This window comes from Zonotrichia albicollis, chromosome 6 (genome assembly GCF_047830755.1).
Source record: "Zonotrichia albicollis isolate bZonAlb1 chromosome 6, bZonAlb1.hap1, whole genome shotgun sequence".
NCBI classification, from domain to species: Eukaryota; Metazoa; Chordata; class Aves; order Passeriformes; family Passerellidae; genus Zonotrichia; species Zonotrichia albicollis.
In genome coordinates this window covers 20,329,585-20,350,590 of record NC_133824.1, presented here as the reverse complement: position 1 = coordinate 20,350,590, position 21,006 = coordinate 20,329,585, and the positions used below count along the sequence as shown (strand labels likewise).

Genomic DNA, 21,006 nt, shown 5'->3' with positions numbered 1-21,006 from the left:
ACAACAGCTTCCAGCTATTTAACATTCTGCACATGAACCCCAAATTTAATGTATGAATGCATTTTGAGAACTACTATGTTACAAAACTATAACCCATAACCCAGAGAAAATTTGGTTATTAAAGGGTCTGAATCAGGGAATATTTGCAGCCCCCAAGCACTGTTCTTCAACCCAATGAATTTTAATAGTTTGCCTTGCAATGGAGGTACCATAAAAAGACTGTCACCACAAAGAGAAAGAATGCAGAATCACTTTACAAACCTAATCACCCCAAGACCATTTATTTCACCACATAATAAGCTACCCTACAATTGCCTTCTATGTGCATATGTTGGATGCTTTTAATGAATAGATCAAAAAAACAGAATACAAAAAATGAGAATATGCAAATGAGCACACAAAATTCCTCCTAAGAAAGGAACTTTTTGCTACAGCTTATATCAATCTACTTTCAACTACTGCTTGTATCAATCAATTTCTGTATTTACCTAATACATACTTTGTCTTCTGTCTAACATTCACAACAAAATTACTCATTTAAAAGAAAGGGAAATATTGTAGACAAAATAATTATACTATTAGATCCTTTTAGCAGATTATTGTTCTTGACAAATACTACTTAGGCTTCATAATGCATCAGTACATTACCCTGGTTTTACAGATTTGAAACCTGAAGAATTTAACAGGATAAAGACTTGTGAAGAGTGGCCACATGTTAAACTCTGTCTTGAACTTGTCTTGAAAAAATCTAAAATCCTCTATAAGTAAGAAGTTATCTTCAGAGCCTTTCTTATTTTTAAATTCATAATAAGCTGCAACTCACTAATTAATACATTTTTTAACTGCACGTGTTTTCTATTCACAAGCACTGAATAATTCACAATTTTTCAACCTTTTTTTGTAGAAACATTGCACTATTTAAACTGTTCTGGTCCTGTTTGAGTGTACCATCTAGCACAGGCACTACTGCGTTAACATAGATACATATGAAAAAGGAGACAACTGCCAAAAACCAGTACAAGTAGTCAAAACATTCAACTGAGATATCTGATATATACCTGGAAAACTAATAAAACTACCATGTATGTAGAACACCCTTGAAATCTCTGGCGTGCATTTTCTAGGCAAATAGCTGTCAAGGTATTATTGTTCCCTAGCTTTTCTGCTCTCTCTGCCAAAATTTAATGCTTCCACTCAGCACGACCTGAGCACAGAAGACAATTTGCAGCACCTTCTAGCTGTTTCACTGCAAAATCTGGCAGCTTGTATCAGTAATGCAAGCTAATTTAAAGATCTTTTGCACAGAAGTTGAAATGTACTGGCAAAACTGCCTTACTGGCAAAGGTGGTTTTCATATAGCTGTGGGACTGTAACATACTAAAATAATCACAGCTACTCGTGCATAAATGTTCATCATGACCTTTAGTCTTGAGTCACAAGTTTCACATTTGAATATCTACAATTCAGCATGTTTACATCTAAGATGATATTTACAGAATGAAGCCAACCTGATATTATCTGAAAAATTTGTACTGTTTTTAACAGCAGGCACTACATGACCTGGCTTCAGTCCTGTTCACTTTACAAGATTCTATGCTTTGAGCATCCTGGAACACAGCAAAACAGATGCTGTTTTTTTTTTCACTAAATAATTTTCCTTACTTTTCATGCACTTAAACAACCTTTCAGAACTAGACTTGGAATTCCCTATACAGCAGGAAACTATTTCAAGTTCAAACATTTCTTGTAACTTCTCCCTTTAATTTTCAAATGTAAGGAAATAAGTTTTAAATTTAAAAAATGTATTTATATCACTCATTTGAAATTCCTATCATGTGAAGCTTTCACAAGTAGTACATATTTAATTTTTAAAATGTCAAACTCTTGGGTAAACAATATGCAACATCAGAAGTCTCTTTTCTTTCTAGCATGACTCAAGATGTAAATTCTTATTTTGAAATGTATACATTTCATTACAAACACAAAAAAAGGGACGAAAGAAGAGATATATACAGAGCAAAGCAATTATACAAATGTTTGGCAATCTCAGAAAATCATAACTGGCGTAATCCAAACCTGGGTGACTCCAACTCTAACATCTCTGCTGACTGAACTGGTCCCTTTCAACATATCACCACTGGCTCGCAGAAATCCACAACTTCCACGCAGAAATCCAGTTCCCAACAGCTCCATCACATCCTCCAAAGAGACTCTGCGGAAGTTGTGCTTGGTGGAGGCTAATAAAAACAGATGTACATCTTTAGAGGAATAGTTCAAAAATCTTGCTATATTTCACAAGTAGAGCATCAACTCTCTTAATTTTAGTAAAAATAATTTGCACAAACTCAGTAGCACAATCAAATCCAAATACTGTTTGAGCATAACTTCACAACAGAAACGGACATTTTAGCTCTCAGTGCTCCAGCAAAACAAAATAGTTCTCAAGTTTTTCTGCTTTAACTACCTTTAAGTAGTTGAAGCCATTATTTAATGTGCATATTTACATTTACCCATCCTCAGTATTTACCATCTATGCTCCCTCTGCAAAAAGGTCTGTAAGGTCTACTCCCACCACCCACAGCTTCATGGAAGTCCTGGTTCTTACATATTACAGCTTTCCAGCAAACACAACCTCTGTTCCAAACCTCAGACAGCGCAGATCCCCCTCTACTACACTTAGCCAGGTAAAGACACAGCTACAGGTCCTCTTAGAAAAAATATCAAGTCACCTTAGCATTAAGATAGTCCTCTAAAAGAGTGAGAAAAATAAAATATGCTTTCAAGTATTTAGGAAAATAACCCATCCCTAATTCCTATTCCAGGGCTTTATTTCTTAATAGAAAGCTCATTTAAAATCCATGCTGGGACATGTTCATGTAAACTTAGCACAACGACAGCACACTGTGCAAACCTAAGATTTTCACTGCATTTTTCATTCTCTTTCAAGGCTTCAAATGAGAAAAGGAATGAGAAGATTGGAGATGAGTATGTCCAGAAAAAAAAATTTAACAGAACCCCCCTCAATATCAGCAGGTTATGAGATGCAATGCACAAATTTCAGGAGTACAAATTTCCTCCTGTACTTCTCCCCCAGCCCCCTCTAGTCCCCATCTAGCTTCTGCCCCACTTAGCTCTAACTCCTTTTTAACTAAAAATAACTAAAATAAGGGCAAAACTCCTTGAAATAGCCAACCAAATAATTTATAAGCTTCTTACATAACCTTGTCTTAGAGCCTTAGAAATAACAAGTACGTTGCTTACACAGATTAAAGGAAACTAATGAGTCTATAAAGAGGTCAGAATATTTTTTTATTTTATTGAGAAAAGTAATGATTTTTTTTCTGTAACACAGTAATTCTCTCCAAAAATTTCTGGGGGAAATACTTTGCAAACCAAGACTTCAGGGTCTACAATGCAAGTACACAGCTTCAAGGATTTTGAAAGACAGTGAGCTGGGCTGAAAGGCTGAAAGGCATATCATGTTGTCATTTGCTGGTTGTTGCACTGAAGGCCTTCTCTGCTGTCATTAAAAGCAGAACAATCAGTCTCAATCACACTTATTCTGCAGCCTGTTATATATTGTTTAGATTACAGTTAGACATTTACCTTGGGGCTTCTAAGGCTAAAACCACTCAGTCTGAGTCACACAAAGTATTTGAGATGGTAACTTTGTGCCAGGATGCTTCAGTCAACTCAAGTACTGTTACATAGCTGTTGTGTGAACAAAACTGCCTGCTAATTTCTGCTTCTGATCATATTTATACTGCTATTCATTGACAATCCAGATGTTGCATCGACTACTGCAGGAAAACAGCTTGAAGGTATCCTTAACTTTTTAGTGTGACAGAGACTGCCTCAAATCTTAGTTACTTCTAAACTGCTTAAATTAATCTTGCTTTTCAATTCCTGAAGTTACTAATTTTTCTCCATACAACAGCAATTTCATAGTGGAGAACAAGTTTTACTAACTACTTTCCATTGTTCATTATTATAGATAGATAGATAGATAGACACAACAAAAAAACAGCACTTCACAAGAAAAAAGTTAGAAAAAAGACCAAATTAGAGATATGAACAGTCAAAAGAAGCTTAAAATGTGATTTCACTTCAGGCTTCAACAGAACTTGAGAGCTTCTTATAATTTGACAAACTTTTACAGATGAGGAATCAGCAAAGAAAGCACATGTTTTACCTGTTATCTGCTTGGATGTTAGAGCTCTAGCCAATATTGTCCCTAAAAGTTTTGAAACCGCTAATCGTACATCATAATTGGAACCTTCAAAGGATTTAAAACATAAGGTAACAACACTATCCAGGTCCGTACTCCACATAAATATTGCTTCATTTTGAAGTTCAAGAAGACACTAGACAAAAAAAGGGAAACAGTGTTTTGACATGGAAAAGCATTCAGTAAAAATTTTAGTTTGCTGCATAATACACTGAGTTCTCCCTAACAAAATACTTGCTTCAAAGTAAAATTACTTTTATTTTTTCTGCCGAGTTAATATCGAAGGGACACACATAAGCAAAGAATCTTTTTACCTCCGTGTTCATCGATCATTAAAACAGAATTTTATGTTTTAGGGAGCTACTTCAACAGCTATTGGAACAGTTTACCTTAGCAGCAGCACAGCGGACAGCCATGGATCGATCTGTCAGACATGATCGGGCAGCTTTGTAAATATCTCTGTGACAGGGAATAGCAGCAGCTCCTAAACCATTTAATATATTTTGCAAACTAAGCATGATTTCATAACGACCTTGAGACTGAAAAATGAAAAAGAGAAATGTTAAAGTTTTGTAACCCTAAGTTCCTTGGAAATTCAAAACACCAACTACTGAAATAGGTAAGAAATGGCTGTCTTTCAGAGATCTATTCATTCTGAAATAACTTAAAGCAGATAACTCACCCCAAAATTCTATGAGCAAATGAAAACAGTAATTCTATATTCTATTGAAAAGCAATAATTACAAGTATAAAGCCCAAAACAAAAAGTACAAGCTATAGAAAAAATGTTCTCATTAATAATGCAATTACATTTTCTAATTTATGAAGTAATTTCATGAAATCAGATAAAGAAAAGTTGTGATCCATCCTTTTATAGTCATAATCCATTAACTCTAGTACTTCTTTAGAATTTAGATACTGATATTTATCTGACTTTTCACAATTTTTTTTTTTGTATTTTGATATCATGCATTTTCTCTTATTCATTGGTCCAGCTACCAGCACTAAAAATCCTTTTATTTTTCCATTCATTTTTTAAACATGCTGTTCCAATACCTCTGCATTCTTCATTGCTTTAAGCACATTCCCAACGGTGTCAGTAAAACTGTTTCCCAAAATTCTTCCCAATTTTTTGTATAAATAGCCCAAGCATACCACCGCAGCACTAAAACAAAAGCAAATCCAAAGACGCGTGAAAATGGATGCACTAAGAGATGAAAGGGATTAAGACGACTGAAGTAATCAATGTGCAAACAGCAAAATAACTAAACAGGATGTCCCAAAAATGTTAAGTGGATCATCAAAAGGGAAAAAAAATGGTCTGTATGTGGCACATACTCTCTAGAAGAAATGCAGATACAAGGGTTGCTAAAGTAACTGGGATAATACAAGAATTCAGGTAATACAACTTTCCAGTACATTTTGCAAGAGGAATAGTTCTCACATCCACCTTTAAACCTTAACATTAATTTCTTACTAAGCATGCTCTGTGTCATGCTGCAGTAGATGCTGCCAGAAGTAGTCAGGGACAGGTTTATTTACAACTTGATGGTTGACACCAGACTGAAATGGTCTAGTAATTACAATTCTGTCATTTATGTATCACAGTACCTAATAAGGAAATACCTTGAAGGAAATAAAACTATAAACCCACGTCCCTTTCATTGTAGACAGAATCTGAATTTAACATTCAGGAAAAATACCTGACAAACAGATTCTGGTGCTCACTGGCCTTTCCTTTAGCAAAGGCGAAAAATGCTAATATTGAGGGAAAAAAAATAAAAATAAAGAGGTGCCTAATCCTTTGAATAATTAGTTAATGAAAATGCTTTGGTTTTGTATTGACAGATCTATAACAGATCTATAAACCAATTAATTTCTTGAATACAAAGAGAAAAAGAATTATATGCTTAATCAGCTTTCAGTTCTTTTCCAGATCTACTTAAATATGTAGACATTGCTGAGCATTCCCTTCAACAAACATTTTGCTTATTCTGCAACTGAATTCAAGTTCCACATATATAATTTTAAATTCTCATACTAAATACATTCTTAATTTAAAAAACATATTTAATATTTACAGTAATTCTCTAAATGCACAGGAAGAAAAACCTAGTATCCTTTATCTCTTATTATACTACAATATTACTTTCATTAAAAACCTGGTTTTCTTATTGGTTTTATCCAACTCAGTACACACCAACAATTTGGATTTAAATTTTGTTCATGGTGTGCCTGGGAATGAAATTACAATTTTCCAATTTCCCTTCTAAATTGAGCATCTGATGGTCACAGGTACTCTCCTTAATAAAGCAATAAGCTGCATTCATGCTGCATGACCTGTTTATCTGATTTGGTAGAGCATTCACATCATGCTGAGTTTTAGTAGCAGATGCACACCTAACTAAGGCTTTTTTTAAAATGCTTGCCTAAAACATTTTCATCTTCCACATATAGGAAAGAAGAAAAGTGATAATCTATGAGATAAAAGACCAATTCACTGGAATCTGTATTTAAAGAAGTTCCCAGGTGTATGAACATATTGTGAACACTGACGGTGAAGTGTTGCTACGAGACAACATGGGCATGCATGCTAAATGTGGACAGATGGCAAAGACAACACTTTAGTCAAGGTCAAAACAAAACAAAAAAAGCAGTTTTTCTACACTGAACACCAAGTATTTAACATATTTGCACCCTAGGATCAAAGATTTTACTCAACACACAGTTCTGTAGTTCCAATTATTTTCTGTAGCCTGTTGTCCCTGTGTCAGTTCTACCAGAAATCCCTTTACCAAAACTTTATTGAAGAAAATAATATTTTACAATTACCTTTTTCTCCACCTCTTTCTTCCTCTTCTTACCACTGCTTACATACCCAGGAACAGGTGGTGTACACTGCCACCTCTCTCCCTCTCCCCCAGCTACGACTCAGCATTCTGGCTTTGATCATCTCCCATTTCTGCTTCACTGCCAACAGCCTCCCCCATCCCTCCTTGCTGTACTGACATCACCCACTTCATCCAGTGGCACATCACAGCTGAAGTGGGAAGACCTGCAGAGCTCTCTCCAACACTACAATATAACTCTAATGTTAATGCACACCATTAAGAATGTAGTATAGCGGTAATTTACCCTGCAAGACTAAGATCCTTTACAGCAAACTTATTCCTAACTCAAAAGACTGTACAAGAGATCAACTGGAACAAAAAAAAAGGTATAAGAAAACACAACTTACTCCTTGCAAAATCTGTTTTCAGGAATCTTTACTTGTGTTGTCAGAAACAAGTTTAGCATCCAAAGTAAAGGAGGAAGAGAGACCCTGCTCTGCTTTCAATACCATATCATAATGCAAAAGGATGTTTATCTACCTTTACCACCTTCTATCTCATATTTATTACCTTCATCTTTAATTTGCCTCAGTATAGTGAAAGATGTGCATAATTTTGGGAATGAAGGTTATTCATAACATTTCTGCACATAAAGATTTGGCTTCACATTCAGAAGTAGCTGTTCATGTTTCTCTGCTCTGTTGGTTGGGCTTTCAGTATTTAGTTACGAACATCTCAGATGTTTTTAACTATATCCAGTTTCCCACCCGAATAAAGAAATGTACTCAGCACCTGTCTTTTATACCTGCAGTTGTGCTTGTCTGTTTTACTGCTCTTCTCAGCACTATTACCTTTTCCTTCTTTTTGAAGCACCTGTCATCTCATAACTCTCTTATCCATTGTGGGTATTCTCCCTGGCCTGATTTTCATTTGTCTGGCTGAAGACCACCAGGTATTTTCTAGCCTTTTGGTTCCTGATGCTCACATACAACATGGACTACCAGCACAATCTTTGTTTTATTACATATTTTGTGGCAGTGAACACAAATGCATCTCACCCCTTAAACCTGTCTCATTACCACTGGATCTGAAGCTTGAGGGTACAAACACACTTACAGTTTTGTAGGCAGGTAACTTGGAGAGTCATCTTTACTCCGAATGAGTTCATTGCATTTGTCAATTGTTTGGTAAACAGAAAAAGTGTCTCCAGTGCTATAAAGTACAGCTAAATTCTTGGCAAGAAGCCGTCTGGTAGGAGGTCCTGGTGAATTGTTTAATAAAGAAGTCAATTGTTCAACCAGTTTCTTCTGGTTTTCCCTTATGTCAGCCTGGAAATAAAATCAGTAACCAGTTAAAGTTCAGTTAAATTTAAAAGTTAGTTACAGATGATTAATTCAAATTATCTTTACTTTTCATTACTACCATTCTGATAATGACATTCTGAACTACAAATGAACATTTTATTGCATTTTTATACTTAAAAAAAGACATTTCAAGTATGCAAATATTTTATTCTTCTTAAAAACCCAACACTTTTTTCAGAGCATAATTATTGCTAGCAGTGTTTCAAGTGTATTTTCCCTGTGGCATGTCAATGCTTAAATCTTTCACCAACAAAGCTGCCTTTTCCTTCTTTTTTTAATGCCTGCTTTAAAATAAAAGAATTCATAGATAATAGTAAGTTTAGCAGCAAAGAACTTTAAAGAAGAAGCTGAGTCTCAAGAACTTGAGCATTAGAAAAGAAAGAACTTCCCTTAAACAATTATCCAGTTTTATATACATTTTTAATACTCTTTAAAAAAAAAAAAAGAACCTGGCACTGTCTTTCATTTATGTATTTCCATCACAAATAACAACCCTTAAATAGCATTATGTTAGTTAGTTTATTCTTACATGTCTACATAACCTACTCAATATATACCAAACAGTGAATCAAACAATTGGAGAGTTAGCTGGAAATTCATCTTTTATCATTTAACTAGGAAAATTGAAAAAAACCAAAAAAAAAACAACAAAGAGAAAGATGTTACATTCCTGCTTGGTAGAGAAACATCAAATAATTGTGCAACACTAGGCGGAAGCATTACTGACATTCTTCATATTGGGTCTGCAAAATCTTGCAGTAGTAATAGGAGTTAAAAATAATTAAATAAAAAGAATTGAAATTCCTTTCATTGGACAAGTGGCTCTGTTGTTAGAAAGGCTGTGACCAAGAACTTATAACATTTAGAAAGCTAATCCTAACACTGAATATACTTTTACTCCTTGTACATACAAGGCATGAGGCAAATAACATTGCAGGCTGCTCTTTGATTTAAAACAAAATAATAAAAACGTGGGCTTTTCTTCTCAAGTCTTATCGCACTTACTCTGCTAGTCACTGGTAAAAGTTTTTCCAAAAACTGTAACCATTCAAAAATGAACTCTGCTTTTTGAAATTCACCAAGCTGGTTATATGCTTCTTCATTAAGTAGTAAACTGTGAGCTAACTCCATTCCTTGAAATTTTCCTCAAATCTCCCAACAGAGCGGAATGAAAAAAAATCCAATGAACTATCAAAACTGCATCAATCAGTTTTCTTCCTCATTAACATCTGGCAAATCAGAAGTTTGAACACCTAAACAGGAAAAAAAAAAGTTAATAAAAAATCACATCATATATAATATTAATGTTTGACTTACTAAAATTAAAATTTCAAAGGAAAGCCTAACATATAAAGAAAATTATATATATGGAAAATACTTCTAATGATATCTCCCCCCCCCCCCCCCCCCAATATCCTCAAAATATAAAACAGAATATTCTGTAGGCTTCACATATAAAAACAGTCAGGGAGATTCTGGTAAAATGTCAACCATCTTTTAAATTCCCAAGCAAATTATCCTTTTCAGAGGTCACTAAGACTGCTGAACACAGTTTTTCCTATACAGTAACAATACTATAGTGTAAAGTGATCCCTCAAGTAGTAGATGGGCAATACAAAGCATTGGTGAATAATTTAGTACTCAGGCTGTCATCAAACAAGGCAGAAGGTTACCTTTACCACTTGCTGCATATTTTAATACAAAATTTACTCACAAAAAAAATTATTCACATTTAATTTATCATCATGAACTGTCATTTCAAATCTACCTGAAATACCAAGCAGCTTGACAAGGCATCACACTATAAAATGGCAAGTAGATCTAAGTATACATAGCACATTATACCTGTACATATTTTTTCTGCCTAGGTACATAGAAGTTCACAATTTATTGGTCATCTCACTCCTGCAACACTCACAGAACTTAGCTCTATCCTCACATTTTTTAAACATACCAAAAACAAGTAGGATTAAGTGTAGAGTTTCATCACTGCTTAGCATGAAAATGACATGCATAAGTCACAAATGGTCCCTTTTTCTCCTCACCCGAGGCCTGTTCAAATATCTACCATTTCAAAACCACCTACAACCACAGCAAATTACCCAATTTACATGCCCATCTCAGGATTACAACTCACAGTTGTTTTCCCTAACTGAAAAGATCAGAGTCTGTTGTCAGACATTGGCATTTAACTCACCTAGCAGATAATTTCTCCTCATTGTAAATCTGTCTCTCTGCTGCTCCAGGCTTTTGTATCATGGATGTTAAGAACCCAGTTTTCTAGGAAAATAATTAATATAAAGATCAATGTTAGGAATGAAAGCACATAAGATACAAATGTTCCTACAGGAAACAAGAATTTCAAAGTCTTGCAACACCAGCAATGTTTATTAAGTAATAGCGCACCAAAAAAGACTAGACCTCCATGAATATTATTAGCTCTTTATATACTACATTTAAATTCAACAGTCCCACCATATACACCATACAACTGGGGTAATTTAACTACCACCTTTCTCATTTCTGTTTTGTTAATTCAGTTTAACTCTAAACCAGTAAAAAGTTAGTTCAAACAGCATTAAAACCATAATAATTTTCTAGAAAGATTATCCAACAACCAGCAGAACTGGCAAAGGTGATTCAACTGTTCTGAAAATTTCATGTACAATACTATCTATACATGACATGAGGATTATCAACCCATTTTCCTGGCCTCCGGATATAATTTTAATACTAGAATTCACAGGCAAAAACATATCCTTTCAAAACTCATTCAACTTGAACTTATTCTGGTAGGACATAAAATACAAGTCGCATGTTATTTTAAAAGCATACACTTTTCAATCACTCTTCAAAAGACTAATGCTGAAAACAAACAAAAAGCGTATGTAGATATCAGAGTAATCCAAACTTCTTTTTCCCTGGTGAACCAGTGTTCAGTCTGCCGAACAAAAGGTTCAAGATGACCTCACAGCCCTCAAAAGGGTAGGTGACCAAGTGGATGAAGACAGATTCTCTACTTCATAATTAATACAAGGAATTAATACAATCCTCTTGACAGAAAAAAAGATTTTCACTGTAAGGATTATCGGCCATGGGGACCGGTGTTGAGACACTGCAGAAACCTCAGGGGCTTCTAACACTTGACTGGACAAAGCCCTAAGCAACACCATCTCAAGTTATTATTGTAACTTGTTTCTAAATGAAACACTCCAATTGTTTAAGCACACATTTATAAAACCAATATAAATTTATTTATTTTTAGCCTAAATATTTTTTCTTTAAAAGAAAAAAATGTTCTGGTGTAGTTGCTTATCTTTATAATGAACACATGCTAACATGACCAGAAACACTACTGTTTCTCAAAAAAAAGACTATTAGGACTGAATCAAAAGGCTGTCTGCTTACTGTGCAAGGATTAGTTTTGTAGAATCAGAACTGTCCATGCAGGGAAAAAAAAAAATTAAAAATCCCAGACCTGATCTTTCCACTGCTGATCAACAAGCAAACCTCAATTCCACAAACCTGTATAGAAAGCAGCATGCTCCCTACTTTATGCAAAAAACTTATTTCAAACACTTATTCCCTTCAATAAGCTGTAAGCCTGCTCACCAGGGACACTCAAGAAGTTTCAAAAGTGATGATAAAAGAAGGGCACATGCATACAAACTCGGGAGAAGCAGGGCAGGAATGTAGGGCATTAAGTTCTCCTGCAGCACACAGTTTTGCAGAGAACAGAGAACAAGGCACAGTGCTCACAGTGCAAAGCTGAACATAAGCACAGAACTTGGGAATGAGCTGCATTGGATTCATAATAACTATGTCCTTGTTATGTATACAAGATGTTTCCAGGCAATTCCCAAGAAGAAAACATCAAACCCAAAGCCACAGTGTCCAGACACGGGTGGGACTCTGCTCTAATTGGAGGCGTGGCACAGCCAAGCTCTGGGCTGGGCAAGCACCAGCAAAGACTGAATGTTCCGTCAGCAACTGGAGCTGCTTGGCCATCCCCAGCCCCAGGAAATCAATGCAAGCACAACCAAAGCATGTAAAGATGTGCCTCTATTTACAAGGAACCTGTGTTTAGAAATGCTGAATTATTTGATAGTGCTTTCCCCCCAGTGATATAATTTTGATGCTTCTCAATATGAAAAAGAAATCTGGGGAAAAAAAATGTGAAATATAATTAAATGAGATGTATGCTATGCCATCAACCAAACTAAAAAGGCACATATGCCTGATGAAATCTTCATTTGCCAACCAACATGATGCACTATCCTTTTAATTTTGTCTTTAGGTAACTGAAGTAATTACAAGAACTACCTTCTCATCAGTACTACAAGAACAGATCAATCAAAAACTCCTCCTTTTTTTTTCCCATGAGCTAAGTTTATTTAACATTTAGACTATGCTACAAAAGTGGCACAAAGATTTATTGGCCAAGGCAGAATAATGTTCCTACTTACTACTAAAAATTTTTTTTCATTTATCAACTGCCAACTTGACAAGCAGGATTGTTCAAGATGGGTCAGAAAAGAGCTCAGAAAAGCTCTTGGAGCAAACACTAGCTGGAATGCCACCCTGTAAACTGAAAGGAATACAGGGTGCATCAAGCATTAAAAGGCAACAGCAACAGTATTGCAGAAATTTCTGACCAACCACAAAGAGAAAAAAGGGACCTGTAGTTTTTAAATAAGAGGTGACTCATCCAGGGTAAGACTGATATGAGTAGCTGCCTTTAGCTATTGTCTTTCAAATATGAGAACCCATGGACAACCCATGATAAAGTTATAACAGAGTACAAAACCTAAAGAGATCCACTATGTGGATCAAGCTCATTCCAAGCTAGGTAATCTCCTCAGGCTTTAAAAGATGAGGGAAGCAGACCATAGTTGGCTGTGTATCTTTCACATGGAAGTCTAAATCAAAAACTGTAACATTAGCAATGAAAAAGCTATGAGCAATAATGGAAACTTAATGAATTTCACTCTTCCTCTTTCTTCCAACTCTTGGCCTATTTTGCTTACGCACAAAAAAATAAGAAGTACCAAAAACAAGTAATCTGCAATAAAGCAAACTCCTAACTGATCTCTCACTAAAATCAGCCTTTAAATTATGACTCATTATTTCAATGAAGAGTGACACAAGTAATGGAAACTATTCCACAGACCAAGTTTGTGCTTACAAATTTCTTTTCTTTTAGAATTTTTTACATTTAATTGCTGATCCACCAGTTTGTCTCTCTTTGATAGGAACAAGTGCTGCTCAAACAGAAATCTGATCAACCTCAGTTCTCTGAGCATGAGGCTCAGGTGAGGATCTAATGCACAATCTAGATGAGGGTCTATGTCATTTATACCTACGTTGCAGTGAAGAAAATAAAGTGCCACTTACCTTAGTAACAGTTATTTATATCTTTCTAATTTCAAAAGTATTAACATAATTCTGCACTAAATCTGATATAAGGCAATAAACCTGTGGATTTAATGTTTTACCAATGACTAATCCAGCAGAGACACAAGTGCATAGTATTCCTCTAAGAAACTATTCTGTTACTCATTGACAGTAATGAGTAACAGTAAAAAACCAATAATGAATAATAGTAATGATTAAGATGAAGAATGACCAGTAATAATAACAACCACCAGTGTTTTCACAACAGCTGCCATTGAGCTGACTACCAACCAATGCCATAACCATGCCACTGCTGAAAAACAGAGCTGAAGCACAATTGCTAGCTTCAAGATGACCCTCCCTGCATAGCCAGTGGTATTTTAACTGACTTCAAATCCACGTTTTTGCCTTCAGAAAGCAAGATTTATTATCATCTGCCTAACAAGTGAACCAACACGTTCCAGAGAAAGCCTTCCAGCCTGACACGTTTAATTCCAGCCATTAACAGCTGAGATCAATGTAACTCCTGCAGCACTGTTTAAAAGTTTAATGGCATGATCGTTAGCAGCGCATCTGAGCTGACTGCACGGAGCGACACCGATGCTCAAACCTTTGTTACACCCTTGCACGTACCTGTTCAGTGTCTTCCAAACATAAACAAAACTCCTGCCCAGCCCCCTTGGACTTAATTCCGACAAGAGAAACTGAGTATGATGGTCTTTGCCAGCTGGGCGGAAAAGCCTTAAAGCACCGGCCAAACGCAGCTACTCATGAATGAAACACAGACCAAAATCCAATAGTTACAGCGTGCTGTTTATGCTAGCAGGCGAAAATAAAGAGGCACCCAGGTGTGGAGAAGGCAAAAAGTGCAGGTTCAAACTCCAGCAACTTCAAATGAGAGATATGGCCCAGGCAATTTACAGCACACACAGAAATAATCTGATTTACATAAACAACAATTACAGAATCTCAGTAATTTCATAGGGAATAAAAAAGAACTAAAATTTCAGTTTAAACAAGTTGGGAGTTTAGACACTGGAAATATATTGGAGTGGGAATATTCAACTCATAAATATGTTTATAATTACTGGGAAGACAGAGCAGCCTTTTTTTACTTACTGACTTCTACAAACTATTACCAACTCACAGAGGCAAAGACTGCCTCAGAATCTTCAGTCAGAGCCGGCAAAGCTAAATAAGAGCATTAGTGTAAGTGAATGAGTACTGCCACATCCTTTGTGTGGCAGAATCTCCACCATTCAACTGACTTGTACCTTTTTTTCTATATACACAAGCTTTAATTTTTTGCTCCGGAGCTACATGAAGCAAGAGCAGGTAACTGCTGCCCCCAACAAAACAGCAATCCCTCTGCACATGTTTTATGTTCAGTACTGCTTATCACTCTCAGCCTTTCATTCAACCAAAAAAAAAACCAAAAAAACCCGCAAAAATGGGAATTTCATGTCCCCTTTTACTGCTTTCTTGTATGTATTTTATGTATTTTCAAAGAAACATACAAGCAAATGTAGGAATTGCAGCACCAAGATAAGAAGAGAGAGGAGGAAGAGACAAAGAGAAATTTAACTCCCCTTAAGACTGCTTCTTTAACAGAAACACTGACTGATTAAATACTTCATGAAGAGCTTTAAGAACACTTATGAAACCAGAGCCCAGTCATTCAATGCATACACACACATACCTGAATTTGTCACTCATTGGTCTCATCAGTTTGAGCCAAATTACCCTTGGCATCAAACTGACAAATGCTTTTCATGCATTAATTAATACAGAGCCATAAAAACGCCAGGTATTTTGCAGTGTTATGTTACACAGGGCAGCAGCAGAGAAATTTGAAGCCAAGCACAGAGAAGATGGACCAACAGTGACGTCTGACAGCAGTTTGCAAGAAGAAGCCACAAGAGAAAGTCATCACAAGACCACAACTCAGAGCACATGGAAAAGAATACCACGCCATAGAGGAGAAGGTTCAAAATTTTAAGGCTTTTAAATCAAGCAGAACTATAACTCTTAATATCAAATCACGAGTGCATTAGCATTGAAAAACACAGCAAATAAATCTCACAGTTGAGTACTCCAATGTTTTATTGCATTTTCTACACTAGAGTGGGACTCAGTTAATCTCACCCATCTTCCTTTTTAAATAAAAATATGTACACATTTGCATCACATGCTTATCCCCAACAGCAAAAAGCAATTAAGAATCCATCTGACTATGAGCAACAAAAACTAACTGATGATAGCAGAACCACTTCCTCCAGTTATTGCTGAAGATTTCAGACTAGGACAGCTTCCCCTTACATTATATTTTTGTATGCAATTATTCTGTTAAGAAACATGACTCTGAAATCATAGATGTTGCAACAAGATACTTTTTCAGTCTTTCCTCTTAATATTGCCCTGGATGAAGAAATTCGCCACAGGAATGCTATGTGTGTATTGTCTCACTGAAAATTTGGTAGCATTTTTGCAGGGACTTGTTAAAGATGCAACCCAAGTGCATCTCCATGTATTGCATGCTCCACATATGGAGGTCTTGCTGTGTTCCCACAGCATTTCAGGCTGTACTAAAGAACAAATATCATGCAGCCCAAACAGAATTCTTGTTAACTTCTCAGCTACTTCCATTTGTGTTGCAAAACAAAGGGGCTGTATTTTGATGTTTTGTGAATAATGATGCCCACACAAAGTGCATGTCTACTCCCACAGGAACAGTTCCAAATGACTGGTTTTCCTACCAAAATGCTTCTCAAATGTTTTTGATTTCCAAGTTTTGGAGGAATTACCCTGTATCTGAAAGAGCAATAAAGCTTAAAGGCAACAAAGACCTATGTGAAATCTACCAGAATTCTTGCTCTGGGCTTTCCAGTTTTAGAAATATTCACTCAAAGAATGTGACCACCCACAATCCTCACACATAACAGTGACATTGATAAGAGCTACAACACAATATACATTTGCTGAAGTGTGAAAGAAACGACAAGACAATGTCTTCTAAGAATGCTGAATGATTTCTGTGAAGTTTTGAGGACAAAGCTTGACACAATTAGAGAAAAATACCCTGAACAAAGTGCCTGAAACTGCAATAGCTGTTTTATCAATGCAAAATATTAAAGGTATTTTTAAAACAGTTGGAAGACATTCATTCATAGTGTTAAAAAGCACATACACTTTGCTTTCATATTTCTTATTATCACTTCAATTTTTATCTCCACATGAGAAGAATTATTCCAGGAAACCAAGAAACAGCAACATTCAGTTACTGAGAAATATAAACAACTATTTCCTGAGCTCCACAGTGGGCAGACCTCCCTGGCCCTCATAACCCTTGAATATTATTTAGGTTCATTTCTGAAAGAGTAGAGGTAGAGTCAAGAGATGAACTTGGCTCCATTACAGGGACCTCAGAACATTATTTTGTTTACAGTCAACCAGGCAAATTGCATACAAATAATTAACCAATGCTTCTAATAGTCACAGTATCCTATCTGATACTGACAAAGTGAGTTTAAAACATTTTCTTTTTCCCCAAAACTGGACTAAGTAAACTTCAAAAAGCAATAACTAGCTTCAGTCTGAATAAAAATGCATAGAATGCTTCGTGTTTATTTCTTTGCAGATTTGAAACCTGGTGTGATAGCAATGCAAGTGCATGAAAACCACAGAAGTATAAACATCCACCCGCTAACAATTTTATATAACAATTTCAATATATGTCTGAACATAGCTTTAGTCCTGAGAATGTTGTAGACAATATTGTTTATTTAATATACACAAAATATACCACACTAAGTATGCTGACAGGGTGGGGTTTGTGGTTTGCTTGGGGGGCTTTTTGTCACAATGACAGAAGTTTCAGGAAATGAAATTATTTGTTAAAATGTTAAATTGACTTACAGTAGGTGATGCATATGGATTATGCAGGCTGATTTGAGCCACCAATCTTCTGCTAAGGTAAATGCTGAATCCAGTCTAGTTTAGCATTAAATTAGGCCACAGGCAATTTTTGTTGAATATATACTGAAAACCCAGAAAAGGATACTTATTTTTCCTGAAAATCACTATAGCTTTTACCATGATTGGACTTCAACTGCACTGAAACACCGACACAGAAATTTAGCAGCAGCAGCATGCAAACTCACAGATGCAAACTCCGCAGGAGACTTGTTTGGCAGATCAGAGATCACTACCCGGGCACAAATCACTGACATACCTCACTGCAATGCTTCATTCTCTAGGTATTTTATGTGGCTGTTCCCCAAAGAAAACTCCAAAACAGCTCAAAAATGTAACTGCCTAGAGGTTTAAAGCCTTTTTGGTCTGCAATATATAGATGTACTGTGTGTCTTTTTAAAGGTTCTGCTACTTGAACCCAGTGAGTACAAGTAAAAGCTGAATAAAATAAATGTCTTGCAATCTGAAAATGTTTTTGCGAGAAGGTGTTTCTAATCTCCTGCCTTGTTAGGCTGTTCTGAATCTTAAAACAGATCATCCTGCATTGATTAATAAAGTTTTTGATGTGTTCACATACAACATCATGAACAAGTCAATAAGTCAGATATTTTACTGACGACAAAAACAATCCTATGTTCAATAATCAAGCACAAGTTTTCAGTGTATGGCTAGACTCAGTGTAACAGTAAACTGGTTTCCTCCCACCACCTCTTCACTGTGTCAAACGATCAGGAAAAGAAATGGAAGCTCCATTCATCACACAACCAGAAGCAATCTATCTTCTATGTCTCCACTGTTACTTCATACATGGACTGAGACTATTACATATCCTGTAGCAAAACACTAAAGCATACAATATACCTTGACTGTTTCTGCAGACAGGGAAAATATTTCTGGCATGTGAGACAAAAATAATGTACAGTTCATGGTCACAACTGCAAACACTTAATCCTACTAAATCAAACCCCAAACTCAAAGAATCCCTGCAATTAATGAATCTAGAATTCAAAACATATCCAACTTCACTCACAGAAACACAGAGCTGGACTCAACTTTTATCAGCCTTCCTCATCTTCTATCATACTTCCACCCATATCTCAATAAACTCTATACTTAACTAAACGTACAACATCTATTACTCTTTCCCACATTCAAAAATGTCAACACGAATGCAACTTTACACATTTTACATGGCTGTGCAAGGCTTTTACCAGTTAGATGGTGTAAACTTAGTCATTGTCCTACGCAGATAACCAGGAATTCAAACTGCAAAAGCTTACCGTAACATTTCCAGATATCAGAATGCCCAACATTCTTAATTACCAAGCTTTATAAGAAAATATAAAACCAGACCCCAAATACCTCGGTACAAGCGAATGCCAACCCCCTGCCGGAGCCTCAGGATCCACCGGCCCCGCACAGGGCAAACACCCCCGGCTCGCCCACCGGGCCCGGCGGCGCGGCCGCTCCGCCGCCGCTCCCCGCGACACGACACTTCCCTTCCCTTCCCTTCCCTTCCCTTCCCTTCCCTTCCCTTCCCTTCCCTTCCCTTCCCTTCCCTTCCCTTCCCTTCCCTCCCGGGGCTGAGCGCTGCCCCGCAGCCCCGGGGAGCGGGACGCAACAGCACGGGCTGGGCTGGGCTGCAGGAGCCGCCCGGCCGCCGGCTTTAGAGCTGCCTGTGCGTGTGACACCCACAGACCCACCCGGTGCCTCCGGGGGTGATCCAGCACTTTTCGGGCGCAGGCCTCGGGCAAGCGCAGCCCCGCAGGACTCCCAGCTGCGCTCGGCCCTGCTGCCCCTTCTCAGAGCCCCCGCTGCCCCCGGCCTCCCGCGGTACCTGCCGGCCGCAGCACTCCCGCGCCGCTCTGCGGGCTCGGCCCCGTCCGTCCGTCCGCCCGCCCTCCTCCAGCGCGGGGGGCGGCGGGTCCTGCGCCCGAGCTGCCGCCGCCCGCCGGCGGGGAGGGGGAGGAAAGGGAGGAGGAGGAGGAGTGTGAGGCCGACTCCGGTGCTCAGGACTGTGCAATCGGGCCCGGAGCCATCGAGCGCCCGCGGCGGCCGAGAGGAGGCAGGAGCGGCCCGGGGCGAGGTGCCGGAGGGAGCAGTGTCACCGCCCCGGGGCGCTCCGAGGCTCCGCAGTGCCGGAGGGGACAGAGTCACCGCCCTGGGGCGAGGGGTGGGCGTGCCGGAGGGGACAGAGTCACCGCCCTGGGGCGAAGGGTCGCGGTGCTGGAGGGGACAGAGTCACCGGCCCGGGGCGCTCCGAGGCTCCGCAGCCTCCGGGCGATGAGTGGCTCTGCGCTAGGGGGGCGCAGCCGGGGGCTCGCGGTCCGTGCTGCCCCGCCAGAAACAGCAACAAAAGATCCCTCCTGGTGATGCTTTGTGAAGGGAGCTCAGCTGGCACTGCTGGGATTTGTACCTGGCTGTGATCAGTGTCTGCCATGGCCTCTGGTTGCCAGCCCGCCCCTCAGGCATCCACGTCCGTACTTCCCTGGGAGGGCCCCCGGGCGCTGCACGGGACAGTTACAGGAACACGCCCTTTATATTGAGCGTTCGTCGAACCCGACGCTTGCAAAAGTTGTTACTCCTGGGTTTCATCAGTGTAAGCTGTGATCCCAAATCGATATGGAATCCCAAGTCAAGGAGGAATTCTGTGTCATTCAGACAAGGTCGGCTGAAACTCCTCCGGGAATTTCACCTCGTTTCTCCTACTGCTTAGGTGGTCCAGCTGGAGGACGTTGCTTTGTCACTTTGTCACTGGGAATTACTTCCACCCTTACAAATTTTCATTAGCGAACTCACTAGTCTTGAGAAAATATCCATTGGAGGATTTTCTTTAATGTATTCTGTGATCAGTTTAAATTCTATCTTAACAAGAGGAAAGTATGTCTCTCAATAATTTTTTAGTTTTAAAATAAACAAACAATAGTCTTACTGTAGTTTTCTAGCTGATGCCCAGCTATCTTTGGAATCCAGGACCCAGAAATCTCACCATAAGCCTGTGTTTTCTGGGACTATCTTCTTTAACTTGTGCAAACAGAATCTCAGAATCATTAAGATTGGAAAAGACCTGTAAGATTAAGTCCAATCTTTGACTGACCACCACAATGTCAACTAAACCATAGCACTAAGTACCATGCCCAGACATTTCTTGAACACCTCCAGTGATGGTGACCCAATCTCCTCTGTGAGCAGTCCATTCCAATGTTTAATAACCCTT

General features: G+C 38.1%; 1 protein-coding gene across 8 annotated transcripts in view; it reads right to left on the bottom strand.

Annotated features, from left to right (window-relative positions):
* HEATR5A (HEAT repeat containing 5A) overlaps nt 1-20,224 on the bottom strand; it is a 64,373-nt gene extending 44,149 nt beyond the window's left edge. For 5 of the 8 annotated variants that reach the window (XM_074542728.1, XM_074542731.1, XM_074542732.1 and 2 more), the window contains exons 1-8: nt 19,627-19,767; nt 10,621-10,703; nt 9,429-9,676; nt 8,176-8,387; nt 5,285-5,393; nt 4,618-4,767; nt 4,193-4,364; nt 2,077-2,237 (exon numbers count right to left, since the gene is read on the bottom strand). In XM_074542728.1, the coding sequence (XP_074398829.1) occupies nt 2,077-2,237; nt 4,193-4,364; nt 4,618-4,767; nt 5,285-5,393; nt 8,176-8,387; nt 9,429-9,554 (930 nt within the window). In that variant the 5' untranslated portion in view covers nt 9,555-9,676; nt 10,621-10,703; nt 19,627-19,767. Of the gene's footprint in view, nt 1-2,076; nt 2,238-4,192; nt 4,365-4,617; nt 4,768-5,284; nt 5,394-8,175; nt 8,388-9,428; nt 9,677-10,620; nt 10,704-19,492; nt 19,514-19,626; nt 19,768-20,205 lie in introns of those variants that run through there. The other 3 variants (XM_074542730.1, XM_074542729.1, XM_014266398.3) reach the window with 3 other exon arrangements.
* Between the last annotated feature and the right edge of the window lie 782 nt (nt 20,225-21,006).